Below are 17,340 nucleotides of genomic sequence, written 5' to 3'. Positions count from 1 at the left end.
AGATCTTCCTCCTTTCCCAGCTCTGTAACATTACCTCGTTTTAGAGTTCTTTAAAGAACTTAACAGCTGATATCAAGTTCATTTATTTATTTCTTTACCTTCCTCTAGACTGAAAATCCCCTGAGAGCAGGGATCTTACCTGTCTTCTTGTTCACCACTGTGTCCCTGGCACCTGGAGTGAAACCTAGCTTATAGTAGACACTTTATAATCCTTTGTGAATGAATGAGCATCAGCCTTGCAAATCAATCCAGCTTATTCTTTCTGTACCTTTTAAACATAAAGTAGCTTTCTTTGGCAGGAAAAAAGTTCGGGCTTTTTGGTTTTTCATATAGCAATGCTGTTATCAGTTCAGTACAGTCGTATGTGAAGTACAGAAAGTTGGTTAGTAGTAAGTGTCTTTGAGATTATGCTATAAAATATAAATGTTGCTCAGAAACTCCCAGTCATCAAACAGATATTTGTTTAGCTGGTATCTTAGCACAATAGGTAAAAAAAAAAAAAAAAAAAAATCTCCTGTAAACCTGAGTTTTCCTATATGGTAGCCACTGGATACCTGGGACTATTTAAATTAATAAAAATTAAATAAAATCAAGAATTAATTTCCTCAGAAACGCTAGCCACGTTTTAGTTCTCAATAATCACATGTGGCTAGTAGTGACTGCATTGGACAGCATAGATACAGAACATTTCTCTCATCATATTGGATCAGATGGGACAGTGCTGCTGTAAATAAGTCATCTAGTCTTACTTTCTCACCTTTTTAAATACAGAGATGGCCAAATCCTGGCTGCTGGGGGCAAATCGAACCATCTTCATTTGTGGTGCTTGGAAGCCAAACAAGTATTTAGAATTATCCAGATGCCCACCAAAGTTCGAGCCATTCGCCACCTAGAATTTCTTCCTGATAGTTTTGATGCTGGTTCTAATCAGGTTAGTAACGTAAATGTTAGTAAAGTTGTACTTGTTTGGAAAGATCGTTATCAATTTCCGCACTATGTTAGTTCTCTTTAACTTGTAGCCTGATTGTTCCAAGGTTTTGAAACTGCTGATAACTTGTAAAGAGTCTAAAACTGAAAAAATGGAAAAATCTTAGGTTCCGTATATTACTGATAACTTGCCCTTTTTCTGAAATCGGTATACTTTGTGTCATACTTTATGGTTTACAGGGTGATTAAGCATGCTGTTTTTTATTGGATCCTTAAAGAATTCATTGAGTGTAGGCAGGGAAGGTATTCTCACCATTATACAGATTGTGACGCTGAAGCTTAGAAACATGAAGTGACTTGTCAGCACTCCTTTAATTATAAGGATTAAAGGTAGGACTAGAACTGAAATGTTCTCACTGTTACGCTGTGTTCTATCTACCATAGCTGGCTGCCTCAATCCTATGAGACGTCTGCTCTTTCTATCTCGCCGTCGTTTACACCGCGCTTCCCCCGCCACACACCTTTTTTCTCTTTAATAGTCGAATAGTTGAACCTTCACTTTCTTATTTTAAATTACCTTGGGTGTTGCACATTAACAAATTGTGTGTGTGTGTATGTGTGTGTTTTGTGTATTTATGTATAATATATGTGTGTATCATATCTATTTTAAGTTTTTTGAGTAGATAATGCTTTCACATGGTTGAAAACATAAAAAAATATAAAAAGGCATAAAGTGAAGTCTTACTCTTTTCTCCCATTTGCCCAGTTATTCACTCTCCTTAACCCACTGCTGTTGTATAATCTTATGTTTTTCCCTTTTTTTTACCTTGTTTTTTCCTAACTTAGTTTACCTTGACGATTTTTCTGTATCAGTACAGAACTTCGTTCTTCTTTACAGGTGTGTAGGTTATTATCACCAGTCCTTTATTATTGGGCACGTAACCTGTCTTCAGTCCTCTTCCGTTACAAACGGTGCTGCGCTGAATAACATTTTTGTTTGTTTTTTGTTTTTGTAATTTATGTTTTGGCCGAGCCACGCAGCATGTGGGTTCTTAGTTCCCCAACCAGGGATCGAACCCGTGCCCCCTGCAGTGGAAGCACTGGAAGCACGGAGTCTTAACCACTAGACCGCTAGGGATGTCCCTTTTTTTTAATACACATAACTTTTGCACATGTCATTTTATACATCCTGTCTGTAGGATAAAATCCCAGAGTTAAAATAGTTGTACCAGGGTTAGGTGCATCTGTAATTTTGATAGATCTTGCCAAATTTCCTTCCAGAGAGGTTGCGTCAACTGAATAAGAGGGTTTCCTACCATCTGACCCAGAGAAGAACATGCTGTTTATTTATTTACTTTTTATTTTTCTTAATAAATTTGTTTACTTATGGCTGCGTTGGGTCTTCATTGCTGTGCGTGGGCTTTCTCTAGTTGTAGTGAACAGGGGCTACTCTTTGTTGTGGTGCACGGGCTTCTCATTGCAGTGGCTTCTCTTGTTGTGGAGCAGAGGCTGTAGGTACGTGGGCTTCAGTAGTTGTGGCACATGGGCTCAGTAGTTGTGGCTCACAGGCCTAGTTGCTCCGCAGCATGTGGGATCCCGGACCGGGGCTTGAACCCGTGTCCTCTGCATTGGCAGGCGGATTCTTAACCACTGCGCCACCAGGGAAGCCCCAGAACATGCTTTCTAGGTTGTCACATTCAAACTGCCTCCAACCACCTCTAGACTATGTCTTTCATGTAACGGGGGACATCAGCGTTTCACGAGATCACGTGGTGGCCCTGGGGAAAAGAACCTGTATGTGGACAAGGCAGCAGAGGGGTTTATTGTTTCATGTGTTGAAGCTTTTTTAGTATGTGTTTTTAAGTTCTAAGTTGTATGAGTTACAGCTAATTTTTTTTCCCCTTGAAAGACTAGCTTCCCTCCGACCCGCAGCCCGACTGCCCTTGCAGCTCGCAGACCTTCCCTCTCCACAGCCCAAATGCTAGTTACAACCGCGGGAATCACAGGTTTGTGTGGGGCAGCAGGACAGGTGTTAGCTCTGGTCAGGCTGCGGATGGAGAAGGGAAACAAGCCCTCCACCTTCCTTGCTTCTGGCGGCCAGTGTGCAGTTAAGGTGAAGGACTGCCATCGTCTGTACTCCTCTGGAGGGATTGGTGGAGATGCGCCTGCCCGTGGGGAGGGCTGATTCTTAGGTGACCTTTCTGTAGTGTCCCGGGATGGGCTCCTTACTGGTTCTCGGTAGAGCCAGGCTTATCTGGACCTGAACAGGGCGAATCTACATGAGCCGTAATTAGGGATTTTAAAATACATGACGGCTCTCTGCGAGGATAATCTCCTCTGACTGTCCTCCCTCCCCAACCAAAGAAAAGAAAACATATGTAAATACACACGTGTGTATGTGTGTAGTTTGACTTGCAGACATCTGACTTTTTTTAATTGAGGTATAATTGACATAGAACATTGTATTAGTTTTGGGTGTACAACATGATGACTCAGTATTTGGATACATTGTGAAATGATCAGCGTAAGTCCAGTTAACATCTGAGACTTGACTCTTAAATGTGTTTTAGGAACTCATATGTTGTTTCCCTCTACTCTTAGGTTCTTGGAGTGCTCTGTCAGGACGGCATTATGAGATTTGTTAATATACAGACTTGTAAACTTCTCTTCGAAATTGGGAGCCTTGACGAAGGAATTAGTTCATCAGCAATTAGCCCCCATGGACGGTACATTGCATCTATTATGGAAAATGGAAGTCTGAACATATATTCAGTTCAGACTTTAACAAAAGAAATAAATAAGGTATGTTATCAAGTAAACAATATCTTTTTTCTTTTAAGGTTTAAATGCTGTATCATCAAAAATAAAAACTCCGCGTTACAAGCTTCTAACCTCCTCGCACCTTATGCACTTTCCTGGGTACGGTTTCTGCTCTTACCCCCAAAGCCACATCTCCAGACTTTTCTCACCCATGCTGCCTCCCTAAATTGCTGTCTTCACAAAAGGCATCTGTTTGGAGTCCTTGTCCCATTCAGGGTGCCCCTCTGATCTGCTTCCCAAAAGAGGTCTTCAGTTCCAGTCTCTTCATTTCTGTCCCTTTCTTCCCATTGTTGTAGGCTAGACACCTTGGAGCACTATGTCTGTTTCTATTCCTGTACTTCGCAGATCTAGTCAACACTAAGTCCTGCAGTCCTTGAATCTGAGGTGCCTCTGTATGTGCCGCCTGTTCTGTCTCCATATTGGCCATGCCCGTGCTGGTGCTCACTTGCTGCTCTCGAATAACAGTAACTTAAATAAATATACCAAAACCCAGAGCCCTCAGTGCCCGCTCCTGCCCGCCAGTCATCTTTTATGGGTTTTTTCTAATTCTTTTTTTTATTCTTTTGCTTTTCTCCATCATCTTTTATGTAACATTTTTCTTTTTTAAAATTTATTTATTTATTTTTGGCTGCATCGGGTCTTTGTTGCTGTGCACAGGCTTTCTCTAGTTGTGGCTAGAGCTAGTAGTAGCTGAGGCTACTCTTCGTTGCGGTGCGCGGGCTTCTCATCATGGTGGCTTCTCTTTGCTGCGGAGCACGGGCTCTAGAGCGCGAGCTCAGTAGTTGTGGCGTGTGGGCTTAGTTGCTCTGCGGCATGTGAGATCTTCCCAGACCAGGGCTCGAACCTGTGCCCCCTGCATTGGCAGACAGATTCTTAACCACTGCGCCACCAGGGAAGTCCCAATGTAACAGTTTTCTAAAATAATACTTTCATCATCGTTTCTAAAATAATGCTATCTTAGTGGCTTCCTTCCTTTTGCCTGTTGCATTGAGTCCACACTCCTCTGCCTGGCTCTCCAAGTCCTCTCTAATCTTGTCGTCTCTCCCTAATGTCTTTCCTCATACTTTCAGCTTCCCTCGTCCCCCGTAGACACCGTGCTCATTTCTACGTCTGTTATTACACTACTCACCTCATCTAAAATATACTTCCCACTTCTCTTATGGTTATCTAAAACTCCCCCAGCTCGTTGTCGAGTCCAGTTCTGTGGGAGCCTTTCCAGGTCTGGAATTGTATCACAGTAGCCATGAGAGGGACTTCGGTGATCACCTAGTCTAACCATTTCATCTTACAGGGGGAGCAGCTCATGCCCCAAACTAATGACACAGCTAGTCCTTAGCAGGCCCAAGTGTTCTATTCTTAATATGATAATCTTGTTGCCATGTACTCGCTCCTTTTTACCTTTTTCTTTTCCAATTAGATAGATAAGAAGTTCTTATTACAGAGCAAAATCAAGATACAGATAAGCAAATAGGTCAGCAAGTCTCACCATTCTTAGATGATGTTGAAATGTATGCCTACTCAGTCTTTTGCTGTGTGTGTGTAAATGTATACAGTCTACATGATTCACGGATTCTATAGTTGTGAGTTTGTCTGTTGGTGAAAATTTATCTGCAACTCTAAAATCAGTCCTCACCGCATATTTACAGACATTTGCATGTGCAGAGCAGCAAGAAATTGGAGTTGCCTTCATGCAGGTTCCCCCCTGAGGTCAGACAGAGCAGCACTCGGCCTTATTTCAGCTCTCCATGGGAACAAGTGTCCTTCTCGTGGTCTATTTAGTGCCACATGTTTCACATTCTTGTGATTTTTGTTGGTGATTTTGCTGTTTTAAATGTCCCCCAACCACAGTGTTGACGTGCTGTCTGGTATCCTAAGCACAAGAGGGCTGGGAGGTGTCTCAAGGAGAACATATGTGTGTTAGATAAGCTTCATTCAGGAATGAGCTACAGTGCTGTTGGCATGAGTTCAGTGCTAATGAATCAACACTGTACAGTCAATGAGCGTCTTTATTTATTTTTATTTATTTACTTTTGGCAGCATTGGGTCTTTGTTGCTGCACGTGGGCTTTCTCTAGTTGAGGTGAGCGGGGGCTACTCTTCATTGCGGTGCATGGGCTTCTCATTGTAGTGGCTTCTCTTGGTGCGGAGCACGGGCTCTAGGCACAAAGGCTTCAGTAGTTGTGGCTCACGGGCTCTAGAGCACAGGCTCAGTATTTGTGGCACACGGGCTTAGTTGCTCCGCGGCATGTGGGATCTTCCCCGACCAGGGCTCGAACCTGTGTCCCCTGCATTGGCAGGCAGATTCTTAACCACTGCGCCACCAGGGAAGCCCCACATTATTCATTCTTAATGAGAGTTGTTAGCCTAGCTGAATTTTGTAAGAGCTAGATAAATGTTGTTAATAGAAACAAAGATCTGAGAAAAACCAAGGTAAGCATGAGTCATTGGCTTTCTCTCTGTTATTTATTAAGCAAGTTGAGGTCATATTGACCAGAAAAGCTAGCTTATGACAGAAGAAGGATAATTTTTTTTTTTTTGGACACATTACCAGCACCACCAGTGCTATTCCAGGCCTACAAAATGCTCAGGTTTATGCAAAACTTATTACCCGTGTCTCATTCCTTCAAGTCCTGTTTTCTTGCCATTGGAGAATTTCTGGTATTGTGCTAATAATAAGTAAGCTAATTCCTATGTCTCTGTTGGCAAGTTTTAACACTCCTAAGGTGTGGCAATTCAGGTCATATCTCAGGCTCCAACTTCTGGGAGATTCCTTCATGGAAGAACCATGAAAAATGTGGCACTAGAATAAATATTACAGTAAAGATACAGAAGAATGGACTGAGGTTAGAAGATAGTTCAGGGATATTAAAGATGGGCAATATTCAGAAATCAGACCACTATTAATTACATTTCATAGGTAAAGAATTAAATCATAGAGTAAGTGGTCATTGTACTTTATTTTGGTCAGAGTTATTGTTATTATATTTTGTATTATCCTGTACTCTTTCTAGATGTGAATAAATACCAATGTACCCTAGAAAAACACTATTAAAAAACCCTTACAGATGCAGTTAAAACTTCAAATACTTTTCAAAATAATTTTAAAACAAGTAAAAATGCAATATCAATGCCATGTATACTACCTCCTCTATACATTTTACAGTGTTACGTGTCGTACATACTGCAGTTGACAATAGGGAATATTTTCTTGGTCTCCTATAATAGGCTGCAGGTTTCAAAAGCAGAAGTCCTGAACTTTTGAAGGCAACATGAGAAAAATCTCTGTTTGAAACCTCAAAGTAGTCTTTTTATAGTCTGTTATTTAAAAGGAGTCAAGATGTTTGCTTTGTTCTGTTTGTTTCTTTGGGGACGAAGCGGGAGGAGGTCAGAAAAGTTTGTTTTCTGCTTCAGAGAGCTTTCCCAAAGAGTGGCGATTCATTTCCATCGTACGTCATCATGGAAGCCCACTGTTCTGGCTTTCATGACAGCTTGAATTCAGGGTGATGTGTGTAATATTTGTCTTTCTGAATCTAATATGTTCATTTGGACATTTGGAGTATATTGTGTTCTTATTCTCATATGCAAGGAATTGGCACTTTGGCTTCAAGAAACATTATTTAAAAATCACAAATCCACCTTGTCTTTGATCTGGATCTGGGCTAATTACTAAGGGAACATTCAGCAGTAATGGTCTCAAACCTTTAAAACACCCTGTGAAAGTCCTTTTACTTGAATCATAGTTAGAACTCAGAAAGCCGGAGCTATTTTATCTGCTTATTTTCTTTGAACAATGAAGATCTTTTTATTTCAAAGAGAGTGTTATTCACAGAGAAAATGTCTTAGTGAATCATTTTACCTTAAGTAAATTGAAGTTGTTGGGGGCTTATTTACCTGTTCGTCCCCATAAAAACGAGGGTTTGGCATCTAAGTCGTGCTTTCTGCCCTGCCTCTGAAGCTGTTGATGCAGTCAGGGACTGACAGCCATCTCCATGTAGATTAGAAAATGTAACCAAGGACAAGGCAGGGGTCCCGTGCTTTCAGAGGAAAGTCATGTGACAGTTTCCCTCAAAGAAATTTCACCTGAGCCCAGAGAATGTTAGGGTGCTTCTCTCAGCGTTCTAGAGGGCCCTGTGTGTAACTGGGCCTTCTCTGCAGCAGATTACCGCCTTACTACTCACTTTATCATACAGGTGTAAAAAATGGATTGATACTGTATGATTGAGGCCAGCTTTCAAGGAATAACTAAATTCTGTTTATTGTTGTTAATCGTGATCTTTATTACGTTGCTCAAAGGAATTCGGCAGAAATTTGCTTTGATTCGTTAATCAACAAGGAAACATTCTTGGACATTTTATTTACACTTTTTGCCTGAAGGATAATTATATCTATTAAGGCATATTACTAAATTGAGCAAAATACATTTTGTAAATTATATGTTAACAGGTCTATTTTCCAAGGATAACCACTGGATTCCCCCCCCCACTTTTAGCCACCTCCTCCTTTAGTGAAAGTGATTGAAGATTTGCCTAAGAGGAAAGTGAATTCTGGTGATCTTAAGATGAAAGTAACATCAGGAAGAGTACAGCGGCCAGCAAAATCAAGGGAAAACAAAATACAAGCTAGAATATTAAAACAAGACCTGACTGGTAATTTTGAAAATAAAAAGGTAAGACTATATTAAACTTTTGTTTGTCATGGCTCTGCTGTAGACAAGTCTTATGATTTCTAGACCATCATCATTCTTCCTTCTCTTAGGAATTAAAGGAAAATTATGGAAAAGAAGCAAGTTGTAACTGAAATTATAACATGCTTTTAAAACTTTTTAATATAAAATTAATACATGTTTATGGTTTTTTTTAAAAAGTCAAAACAGTATAGAATTGCACTGTCCAATATGCTAGCCACTAGTCACATGTGGCTGATCTGATTTGAGATGTGGTATATGTGTGAAATACACATCAGATATTGAGATTTTATTATGAACAAAAGAATGTAAAATATCTGTTTTTAAATTGCGGTTGATTTACAGTATTATATTAGTACAAAATAGTGATTCAGTATTTTTAGAGATTATACTCCACTTAAAGTTATTATAAAATATTGGCTATATTCCTGGTGCCGTAGATCCTTGTAGCTTCTTTATTTTATACATAGTAGTTTGTACCCCTTAATCTCCTACCCCTAAAGAATGTACAATATATTAGTTAATAATTTTATGCTAATTATATGTTGAAATGATAATATTTTTATTACATTGGGTTAAATAAATGTATTAAATTTGATTTTTACCTGCTGCTTTTGACTTTTTTTAACATGAAACTTAAATTATATTCTTTAAGAAAACTTAAATTACATTTGTCTCTTGCTTATCTGTTAGACAATGCTCGTATAGAGGTTGTAAAGGGAAAAGAACAAAAGCATACTTTTCTTCCTCCCTGTGCCCTAGCCCACTCTTCATTGCACTCCCCAGTGGTGACCATTGTTAATAGTTGTTGATGGGACTTCCCTGGTGGCGCAGTGGTTAAGAATCCACCTGCCAATGCAGGGGACACGGGTTCAAGCCCTGGTCCGGGAGTATCCCACATGCCGCGGAGCAACTAAGCCCGTGCGCCACAACTGCTGAGCCCATGTGCCACAACTACTGAAGCCGGTGTGCACCTAAAGCCCGTGCTCCATGACAAGAGAAGCCACCACAACGAGAAGCCCGCACACAGCAACAAAGACCCAACGCAGCCAAAAATAAAACAATAAAATAAAATAAAATTTAAAGAAAAGATAATTGTTGATATCCTTTCAGAAGTTTTCTGTGTATAAACATAATGTATATCTGTCTGTTACCTTTTTAAAATTTTTTTATATAAATGGAATCATACTATAGCACTGTTTTATAACTTGTTCTTATCACTTAACAGATTGAATATCTGTTTATATTAGTGCATGTAGTGCTACAACATTTTAAAAATATTTGCATAGTATTGCATTTATGGATATAACTTAATCTATCTCACTAGGACTCTGCTGACTGGCATTTAGGTTGTATCGTCAGTCTTCTGTTAATACAATCTGATGCAGTGGATATTCCTAGGACATTTGAACAAATGTATCTGTAGAAGTAGAATTTTTAAGTCAGAGCATGTGCATAAAAACTTTGATAGTAGTAGAATTACCTATTTCAGTCAGTTTTATTCTCCTTTATATGTATTTTTTTGTATTTTCTTAATTTTCTGCAAAGAGCGTATATTGCCTTGGAATTGAAAGAAAATATGCACATTAATAGACAACCTGCTAACACTTTCAAGGACTTTCAAAACTTTTTATTGACAGTTAATCAATCATATGCATAAAAATGCACAGCTCAGTAAATTTTTGCAGACTGAATACACCTGTGTTATCAGCACCCAGATCAAAAAATGGACCATTCCCAGCACCCTAGAAGCCCCTCTGCTGCTCCCTTCCAGACACTTGCCCCCTTACCCCAAGCATCACTACTCTCCTCCCTTTTAACACTGTAGATTAGTTCTGCCTTTTTTTGTACTTATGTTCATTGGATCATTCAATTGGTACTCTTTTGTTTCTGGCTTCTTTCATTTAACGGTATTTTGGAGAGATCCATGTGGTCGTAAACCATTCATTCACAGCTGTATAGAATTCCATTGAGTGAATAAACCATGCTTTATCCATTCTGCTATTGGTAGGCATTTGGGTAGTTTTCTAGGTTTTTTTGCTATTAGAAACAGTGCTGCTCTGAACATTCTAAGGCATCTTTGTTGAGCATAAGGACATGTTTCTGTTGGGTGTAAACCTAGGAATGGAATTACTGGCATATGGGCTATGCATATGTTCAACTTTAGTAAATACTGTCAGATAGTTTCCCAGGTGGTTGATTTAAACAATCCATATTCCCACCAAGAGGCATCTGAGGGTTCCAGTTGCTTCATATTCGTAGCAACTGTTGGTATTTTTCTCATTAATTTTAACCTCTTTTCTTCTATAAGCAGTTTTAAAATGTGAAACTTCCCTCAAAAGAAGAATGTGTAAAGTGTTCATTAGAAACTCAGTGCCCAGGGTTTTTACTGGAGGCTGGTTATAGGCTCCCTTGCAAAATTCCAGACTCCACAAGGAAAGCAGGTGTTCAGCATAAACCACAGTGTACAGTTTAGGCGCCGGGAGCCGCTCCTGTTCGTTCTGGAGATAGTGGGAACTTCCTGGAAATCCAGATAGCTGGACACCAGACAAGGGCCAACCTTCAAGTGGGCCTTTCTAAGGGTAGCAGTCACGGACCTGCCATGTTAACTCTTCTCTGGACATATTCATATCCACATTAAGAAATAGAGTATTCCCAGTAGCTCTGAAGTCCCCTGTGTGCTTGTCCCCAATCGCATTTCTCTCCCTGTCCCATAGATGTAACCGTTGTCCTCACTTTTGCATTATGTCCTTGGCTTTCCTTATAGCTTTATCGCCTCTACAATGTAACCCTAAACAAAATACTGTTTAGTTTTAAAAAACTAAGTAGCAGGCACAAACCTAGCTGTGTAAAGGTTAGGCGGTATTGACCCTATTAGTTGAATGTGTTTCTGAGACATGGTCTGGCTTCAGCTTTCCTGAGAGTTCACAGGAGCCTCTTCTGAGAAAACTAGTGTGGGCATGGTGATGATTGACTTCTGGGAAATAAAAGTGACACCACGGTCAGGGCATCTGGCAGCCCTTAGTCTGGATCAAAGTTGGAAGCCCTACAGAAATATTGTCTGGGAGTGGGCGGCTTCTAAAAACCCGTAGCCAGTTCTAAGGAGTAGGTCACAGTAGAGTACTTCTGTGGGTGAAACGCCTGTCCTCGACTAATTGTGTCATCAGGACATGGAAAGGGAAGTAGGAGCTTCATCAGCTCATGGTGAAGACAAAAGTAGATGAAACTCAGGCCAATCCCCCTGGGCATTCTGACCTTTGTTTAGAGAGGCTTCAATGGCAGCGGGTGTCTGGGTGACGACAGTGAACAGAGACAGTGAACGTGTCTCTTTTATGGATCGCATGGCTCCAGTCTGGGCTAGTTGCCCTTAATGTCTGGTGCAGCTAGTTGCCCTTAATGTCTGGTGCATCGCTCTCAAACGGGGCTCTTCATTCACCATCGTCTTGGGCTGTCCCTCACCCGCCTCTTACACTTTGATTACCTGTTTCTTATGTGGTGAAAAGAGCACTGAACTAAGTCAGAAAATGTGGCTTTGGGTCTTGAGCCAAGACTCAGCAGATTTGTGATCTTAAGCAAGTTGCTGAACTTCTCTGACCTTCCCATTTTCTCAAAGGAAGACAAAACGTCTCATCTGTTTCATACAGTTGTTAGGCTTAAACGAGATCATCTATGAAAATGGCTTTATGATCCTAAAATCTATAAAGTGTTTTTCCATTAAGATAAAAATTGACTTAAAAGTTAAAAGTGCAAAAAAATAAAAGAGATGGAAGGATCAAGAGAGGAAAAAATTATCCAGATGCATTGCTCTTGCTACAGGGATTGACAGAGGACAGCCCATGGGCCCAATCTGGCTACTCAAGCTAAGGATGATTTTTATATTTTTAAATGATTGCATTTTAAATGGTTATATGAGTACCTGCCTAATACGCTTGATTCTGCCTCTTGACCCACAAAGCCTAAAATATTTACTGTCTGACCTTTGACAGCAAAAGTTTGTCAAACCCTGTTACAGGGTAAAAAAATATGTCATAAACTTTATCTGCTGTGTATATGCATACTCAAGAGAGAGAAAGATAGTGTGTGTGTGTGTGTGTGTGTGTGTGTGTGTGTGGAGAGTTCCATGATATAAAATATATTTTACTGTGTATTGTGTTCCAAAGTTGGAAAGCCACTGTGGACTAGATTACCTTTTCAGTTTTAAGATTATGTCACTTATTGATACTATTTTTTTTCTTTACAGAATGAATTTTCAGATGGATTAAACAAAAAGCGTTTACAAATCTTATTAAAAGGCTATGGTGAATATCCAATGAAATACAGGTAAAATTTAAATTCTTGCATGTTAAATCAATCTTATTCCCCTAATTTTTCTTGGTTAAAATTATGTTTTAATTTCAGAATGTTCATTTGGCGCTCTCTGCTACAGCTGCCTGAAAATCATACTGCATTTAGTAACCTTATAGATAAAGGTATTCATGTGGCATTTCTCAACCTTCAGAAGAAATACCCCATCAAAAGTAGGAAACTACTCAGAGTATTACAGAGGTATGTACAGTATTTTGCAGTAATGTGTATCTCCCCCAAGATATTTATTAATTACAAATGGGAAAATGGTGATTTCATAGTAGAGAAACATAGCAGACACCTCCTTAACCAAGTAATCAAATTTAAAATCACCAGTAAGAAATCCTATCAGTGTGTTGCACATCACTTTTGTTGTATTCTTGCCGAAAACTTATAACCTCAGTCTAATCGTGGGAAAACAGACACACCCGAATTTCACCACATTCACCTTCTGTTTCATTTTTCATCATGTGAATGTATTATTTATTCAAATAAATTTTAACAAGCTTTTCTGCTCTTTCCTTATTTTATTCACAGAACCCTCTCCGCATTAGCTCACTGGTCCAGCATCTTTAGTGATACACCGTATCTTCCACTTCTGGCATTTCCATTTGTAAAATTGTTCCAGAACAACCAGCTCATCTGTTTTGAAGTTGTTGCTACTCTTATAAGTAAGTAAATAAGTAAATAATGAAACCAAGAGTAGATACTTAGACATTTTCCGATACCTTTGCAACATTTAACAATTCTAGTGTGAGACAGTCAGAAATAGAGCATAAAACGGGGAGTTTGGACATTTATACATAAATAAACCTTTTTACTTACATTGAAGTTTGGATGGTTGCATTTTAGAAGATACTGTTACAGGCTAGATTTTGTTAGTAAGAAGGAAGCAGATGTTTCACTTACTGAAAGTCAGTTATTATTCATAAGACTGCAGTAAGCATGTAAAGCATTCAGCACACGCTGCGTAATGTGGCAGGTGTTGGCAGTTACCCCCATTCTCATCATCCATAGCTAACATTTAATGAGAACTTTCTGTGTACCAGGTACCATTCTAAGTGTTTTGCCTTTATTAACTCATTTAACCGTACAGCAGTCCTGTAGGGTAGGTGTTATATATTATTATTCCCTTTTTATAGTTGAGGAAACTGAGGCACAGAGAGCTTAAGTTCATGATTAGGTTCATGACAGAATAAGGATTTGAACCCAGGCACTCAGAACATAGAGCTGTACTCCCATCGTGTTACTGCCTCATCATTATCATCTACACTAAAAAGTGAGTCATTTTTCTTTCATATTAGTGAAATCAGCTAAATGGTTAATGAACTGGATCCAAATTAAACCAACACTGGTTTAACAAAAATAACATTTTTGTATGTATTTTTCCTGTACAAAGGAGATAAGCACTTAACTATAACAATAAAATTCTGAAAAGTAGACATAAAAAGATCCCGGTGGACATATTGTGAATATTTTAGTTTACTTCTCTTTACAGATTTTCGTTCATTTTATTATGCTGTATTTGCTTTAGTAAGTTTTTACCAATCACTGGAGGAAATATAGGAAAATATACAAAAGAAAAGAAAATTCATGAATATTCTTCTTCCTCAGAAACAATCTTGATGATATATTAATGAATTTCTTTTAAGAGCATTTCCCTAAATCATTAAATATCTTAAAAAATATAATTTATTGCCTATATAATATTTCATCTTATACCATAATGTATCCCCCAACTGTTAGACTTCTAGGGTTTTTTTTTGTTTGTTTGTTTTGTTTTTTTTTTTTTTTTTTTGCGGTGCGCGGGCCTCTCACTGTTGTGGCCTCTCCCGTTGCGGAGCACAGGCTCCGGACACGCAGGCTCAGCGGCCATGGCTCACGGGCCGGGGCACGAACCTGTGTCCCCTGCATCGGCAGGCGGACTCTCAACCACTGCACCACCAAGGAAGCCCTAGGGTTTTTTATTTTTATAATTATACTACTTTTATTTCATATGATATATACATTTCTCTTACTTGTATACACTTTGTAAACATTTTATTGTTTATTGTAATTCTATAACGTACATGGTCTAGTTTAATGTTTTACTGTTGGACATTTAGGTTGTTTCTAATTTTTATGTATTAAAAGTAACAATGTTGTGACTAGCTTCACATTCATAAATTTATAATAATTTCTTTTGGTTGGAGTCCCAGAATTGGTATCATTAGGTCATAAAATATGAATATTCTAATTGATCCCACTAAAGGGTAGTTTACCCTGTCAATAACACTAAGAGTTTTAAAAGGAAAAGAAACAAGAACAAAAGATGAACAATCCAATTTAAAAATGGGCAAGGGCTTGAATGGATGTTTCTCCAAAGAAGATGTACAAATGAGCTACTGAGCCCATGAAAAGATGCCCAGGATCGTTAGTCATTAGGGAAATGCAGATCAAACCACAGTGAGACACCACTTCATACCTACTAGGATGGCTGTAATTTAAAAGAAAATAAGTGTTGGCAAGGATGTGGCAAAATTGTAACCTTTGTACACTGCTGATAGAAATGTAAAATGGTGCAGTCACTGTGGAAAACAGTTAGGTGGTTCCTCAAAAAGTTAAATATAGAATTACCATATAACCCCACAGTTGTACTCCTAGGGATATCCCCAAAAAAATTGAAAACAGAAACTCAAATAGATACTTGTATACAAATATGTTTGTGGAGCATTATTCCCAATAGCCAAAAGATGGAAACAACCCACATGTCCATTAACAGATGAATGGAGAAACCATATCTGTATATATACAGTGGAATATTATTCAGCCATAAAAAGCAATGACATTCTGATGCCTGCTACAACATGGATGAGCCTTGGAAACATGTTTAGTGAAAAAAGCTAGACACTGAAGGACAGATTTATGTGAAATTTCTCAAATAGGCACAGAAAGTAGATTAGAGGTTACCAGGGCTGGGGAAGTAGAAATGGGAAGTTAATGCTGAACAGGTACAGAGTTTCTGTTTGGGAAAGGATTTTGGAAATAGTGATGGTTGCACAACATTGTGAATAGAATTAATGTCACTGAATGGTACACTTAAAAATGGTTAAAATGGCAAATTATGTTTTACCACAAGAAAGAAATAAAGCAATTATATCTAATTTAGAGTAGGCATGCACAACTATATCTTTTACTTCCAGTAAAATCTTGTTACATAGCTACGTATGATTATATACTAAGGAAATTGATTTTTCTCTTCTGAAACTGAAATCTAAATCTAAAAGATCCATGACAGTCAGCATGAGTAGCTATGGATTTTCATCAAGGGTCTCAAACTAGTTTTAGTCAACAAACTGAGCTTCAACTAAATGTTAGCCCTGCTTTGGGATAAGCCATTGTTTTGGCTTTCAGGTTACAGTCTAGTTGGGGCCAAGAAGAAATTGTGAAGGAATATAGTTACTTCTATGTATAACTTGGAATATGTTTATAAAAGTCATTTTTAAGCACTCTTTAGAGTTCCTCTTATAACCAGGAGGAAATTCTTCAGGTTTAGTGAAGGGCCTCCACACGATGACCATTTCTCTTTATCCTCCTCTCAGTCAATTCTGTCTCTAGATCCTCTACCCATACTTCTGTGTGGTGGCACCTAGCAGAATACAAGAGGAGACGTTTACTGTATAAAACAGGGTTTCCCTCTTGCTTAATTGAAAAGTTGTTCTATTGATGAAGATTAAATATAAGAGAGCTTTGTGTATGTGTGTGGTGTTTTAAAATTCCCAAAACTAGCAGTGTCTGGGACATCATAGGTACTTACTTAGGAGAGGTTGGATTTTTCTGTTAAAGTTAACGTATTAAGAGCAGCAGTTAAAGAAGCTGAAATGTTTCTTTTAAAGCTTAGTTTTTGCAAGATTTTATTTATGACTTAAATATTAACTCAAATCTAAATACTTAACTAATAAATGAAATAATGGAATAAACCATGTGTAATCCAATATTCTGATCAGACCATTTGCTAATTTGAGAAAGATCTTATCGTCAAAACATGAAACCCCAGCTCAGTATTTAAAATAAAAAATCTGAATTTAATAATTATGGCAAGTTGTGGTGGTTAGACATAGGTTCATTGAGCAGTGAAACTGATCATCTTCCTAGGGTTTTTGGAAAAGAATGTTTTGGGGGTTGTGCTGGTTACTAAGTGAGAGTGAGTTAAAGTCAGCCTTAGAAGCCTCTTCAGTGGAACGGATTCTCCTTTCTATTGGCTGACTTTCAGAGGACACTGCTGCAGCTGTCACTGATTGGTTGGTTTTCAAAGTCAAGTTTACTGAAACAAGTTGTCATTGATCAGTTAGATTTCAAACCAGTCCTGGTGACTCCCTGTTACCACACCTATAGAACACTCTTTTCCTAGAAATGGGACTCTTTAATTAGGAATGAATTTTAGTAGATTTGAGGAGATTGCCATTTAACATTGATCACATTTTATCGAAGACTTAAATAGGGACCTTTTTTAGGAGAGGGTCATTTTGTTAGCCAGGGGAAATCTAAATACATGCAGCACACAAGCCAGCAGGAAACAGAGCCTTA

The 17,340-nt window shown here is 38.6% G+C and overlaps 1 protein-coding gene across 4 annotated transcripts in view; it reads left to right on the top strand.

Annotated features, from left to right (window-relative positions):
* Window positions 1-17,340, top strand: part of TBC1D31 (TBC1 domain family member 31) — a 61,756-nt gene that overhangs the window by 21,012 nt on the left and 23,404 nt on the right. For all 4 annotated transcript variants that reach the window (XM_079901112.1, XM_079901111.1, XM_079901110.1 and 1 more), the window contains 6 exons: window positions 772-931; window positions 3,529-3,729; window positions 8,236-8,412; window positions 12,671-12,750; window positions 12,829-12,975; window positions 13,312-13,445. In XM_079901112.1, the coding sequence (XP_079757238.1) occupies window positions 772-931; window positions 3,529-3,729; window positions 8,236-8,412; window positions 12,671-12,750; window positions 12,829-12,975; window positions 13,312-13,445 (899 nt within the window). The remainder of the gene's footprint in view (window positions 1-771; window positions 932-3,528; window positions 3,730-8,235; window positions 8,413-12,670; window positions 12,751-12,828; window positions 12,976-13,311; window positions 13,446-17,340) is intronic.

The sequence above is a fragment of the Stenella coeruleoalba genome (genome assembly GCF_951394435.1).
Source record: "Stenella coeruleoalba genome assembly, chromosome: 17".
Lineage (NCBI taxonomy): Eukaryota > Metazoa > Chordata > Mammalia > Artiodactyla > Delphinidae > Stenella > Stenella coeruleoalba.
This window is presented reverse-complemented; position numbering and strand designations above follow the sequence as displayed.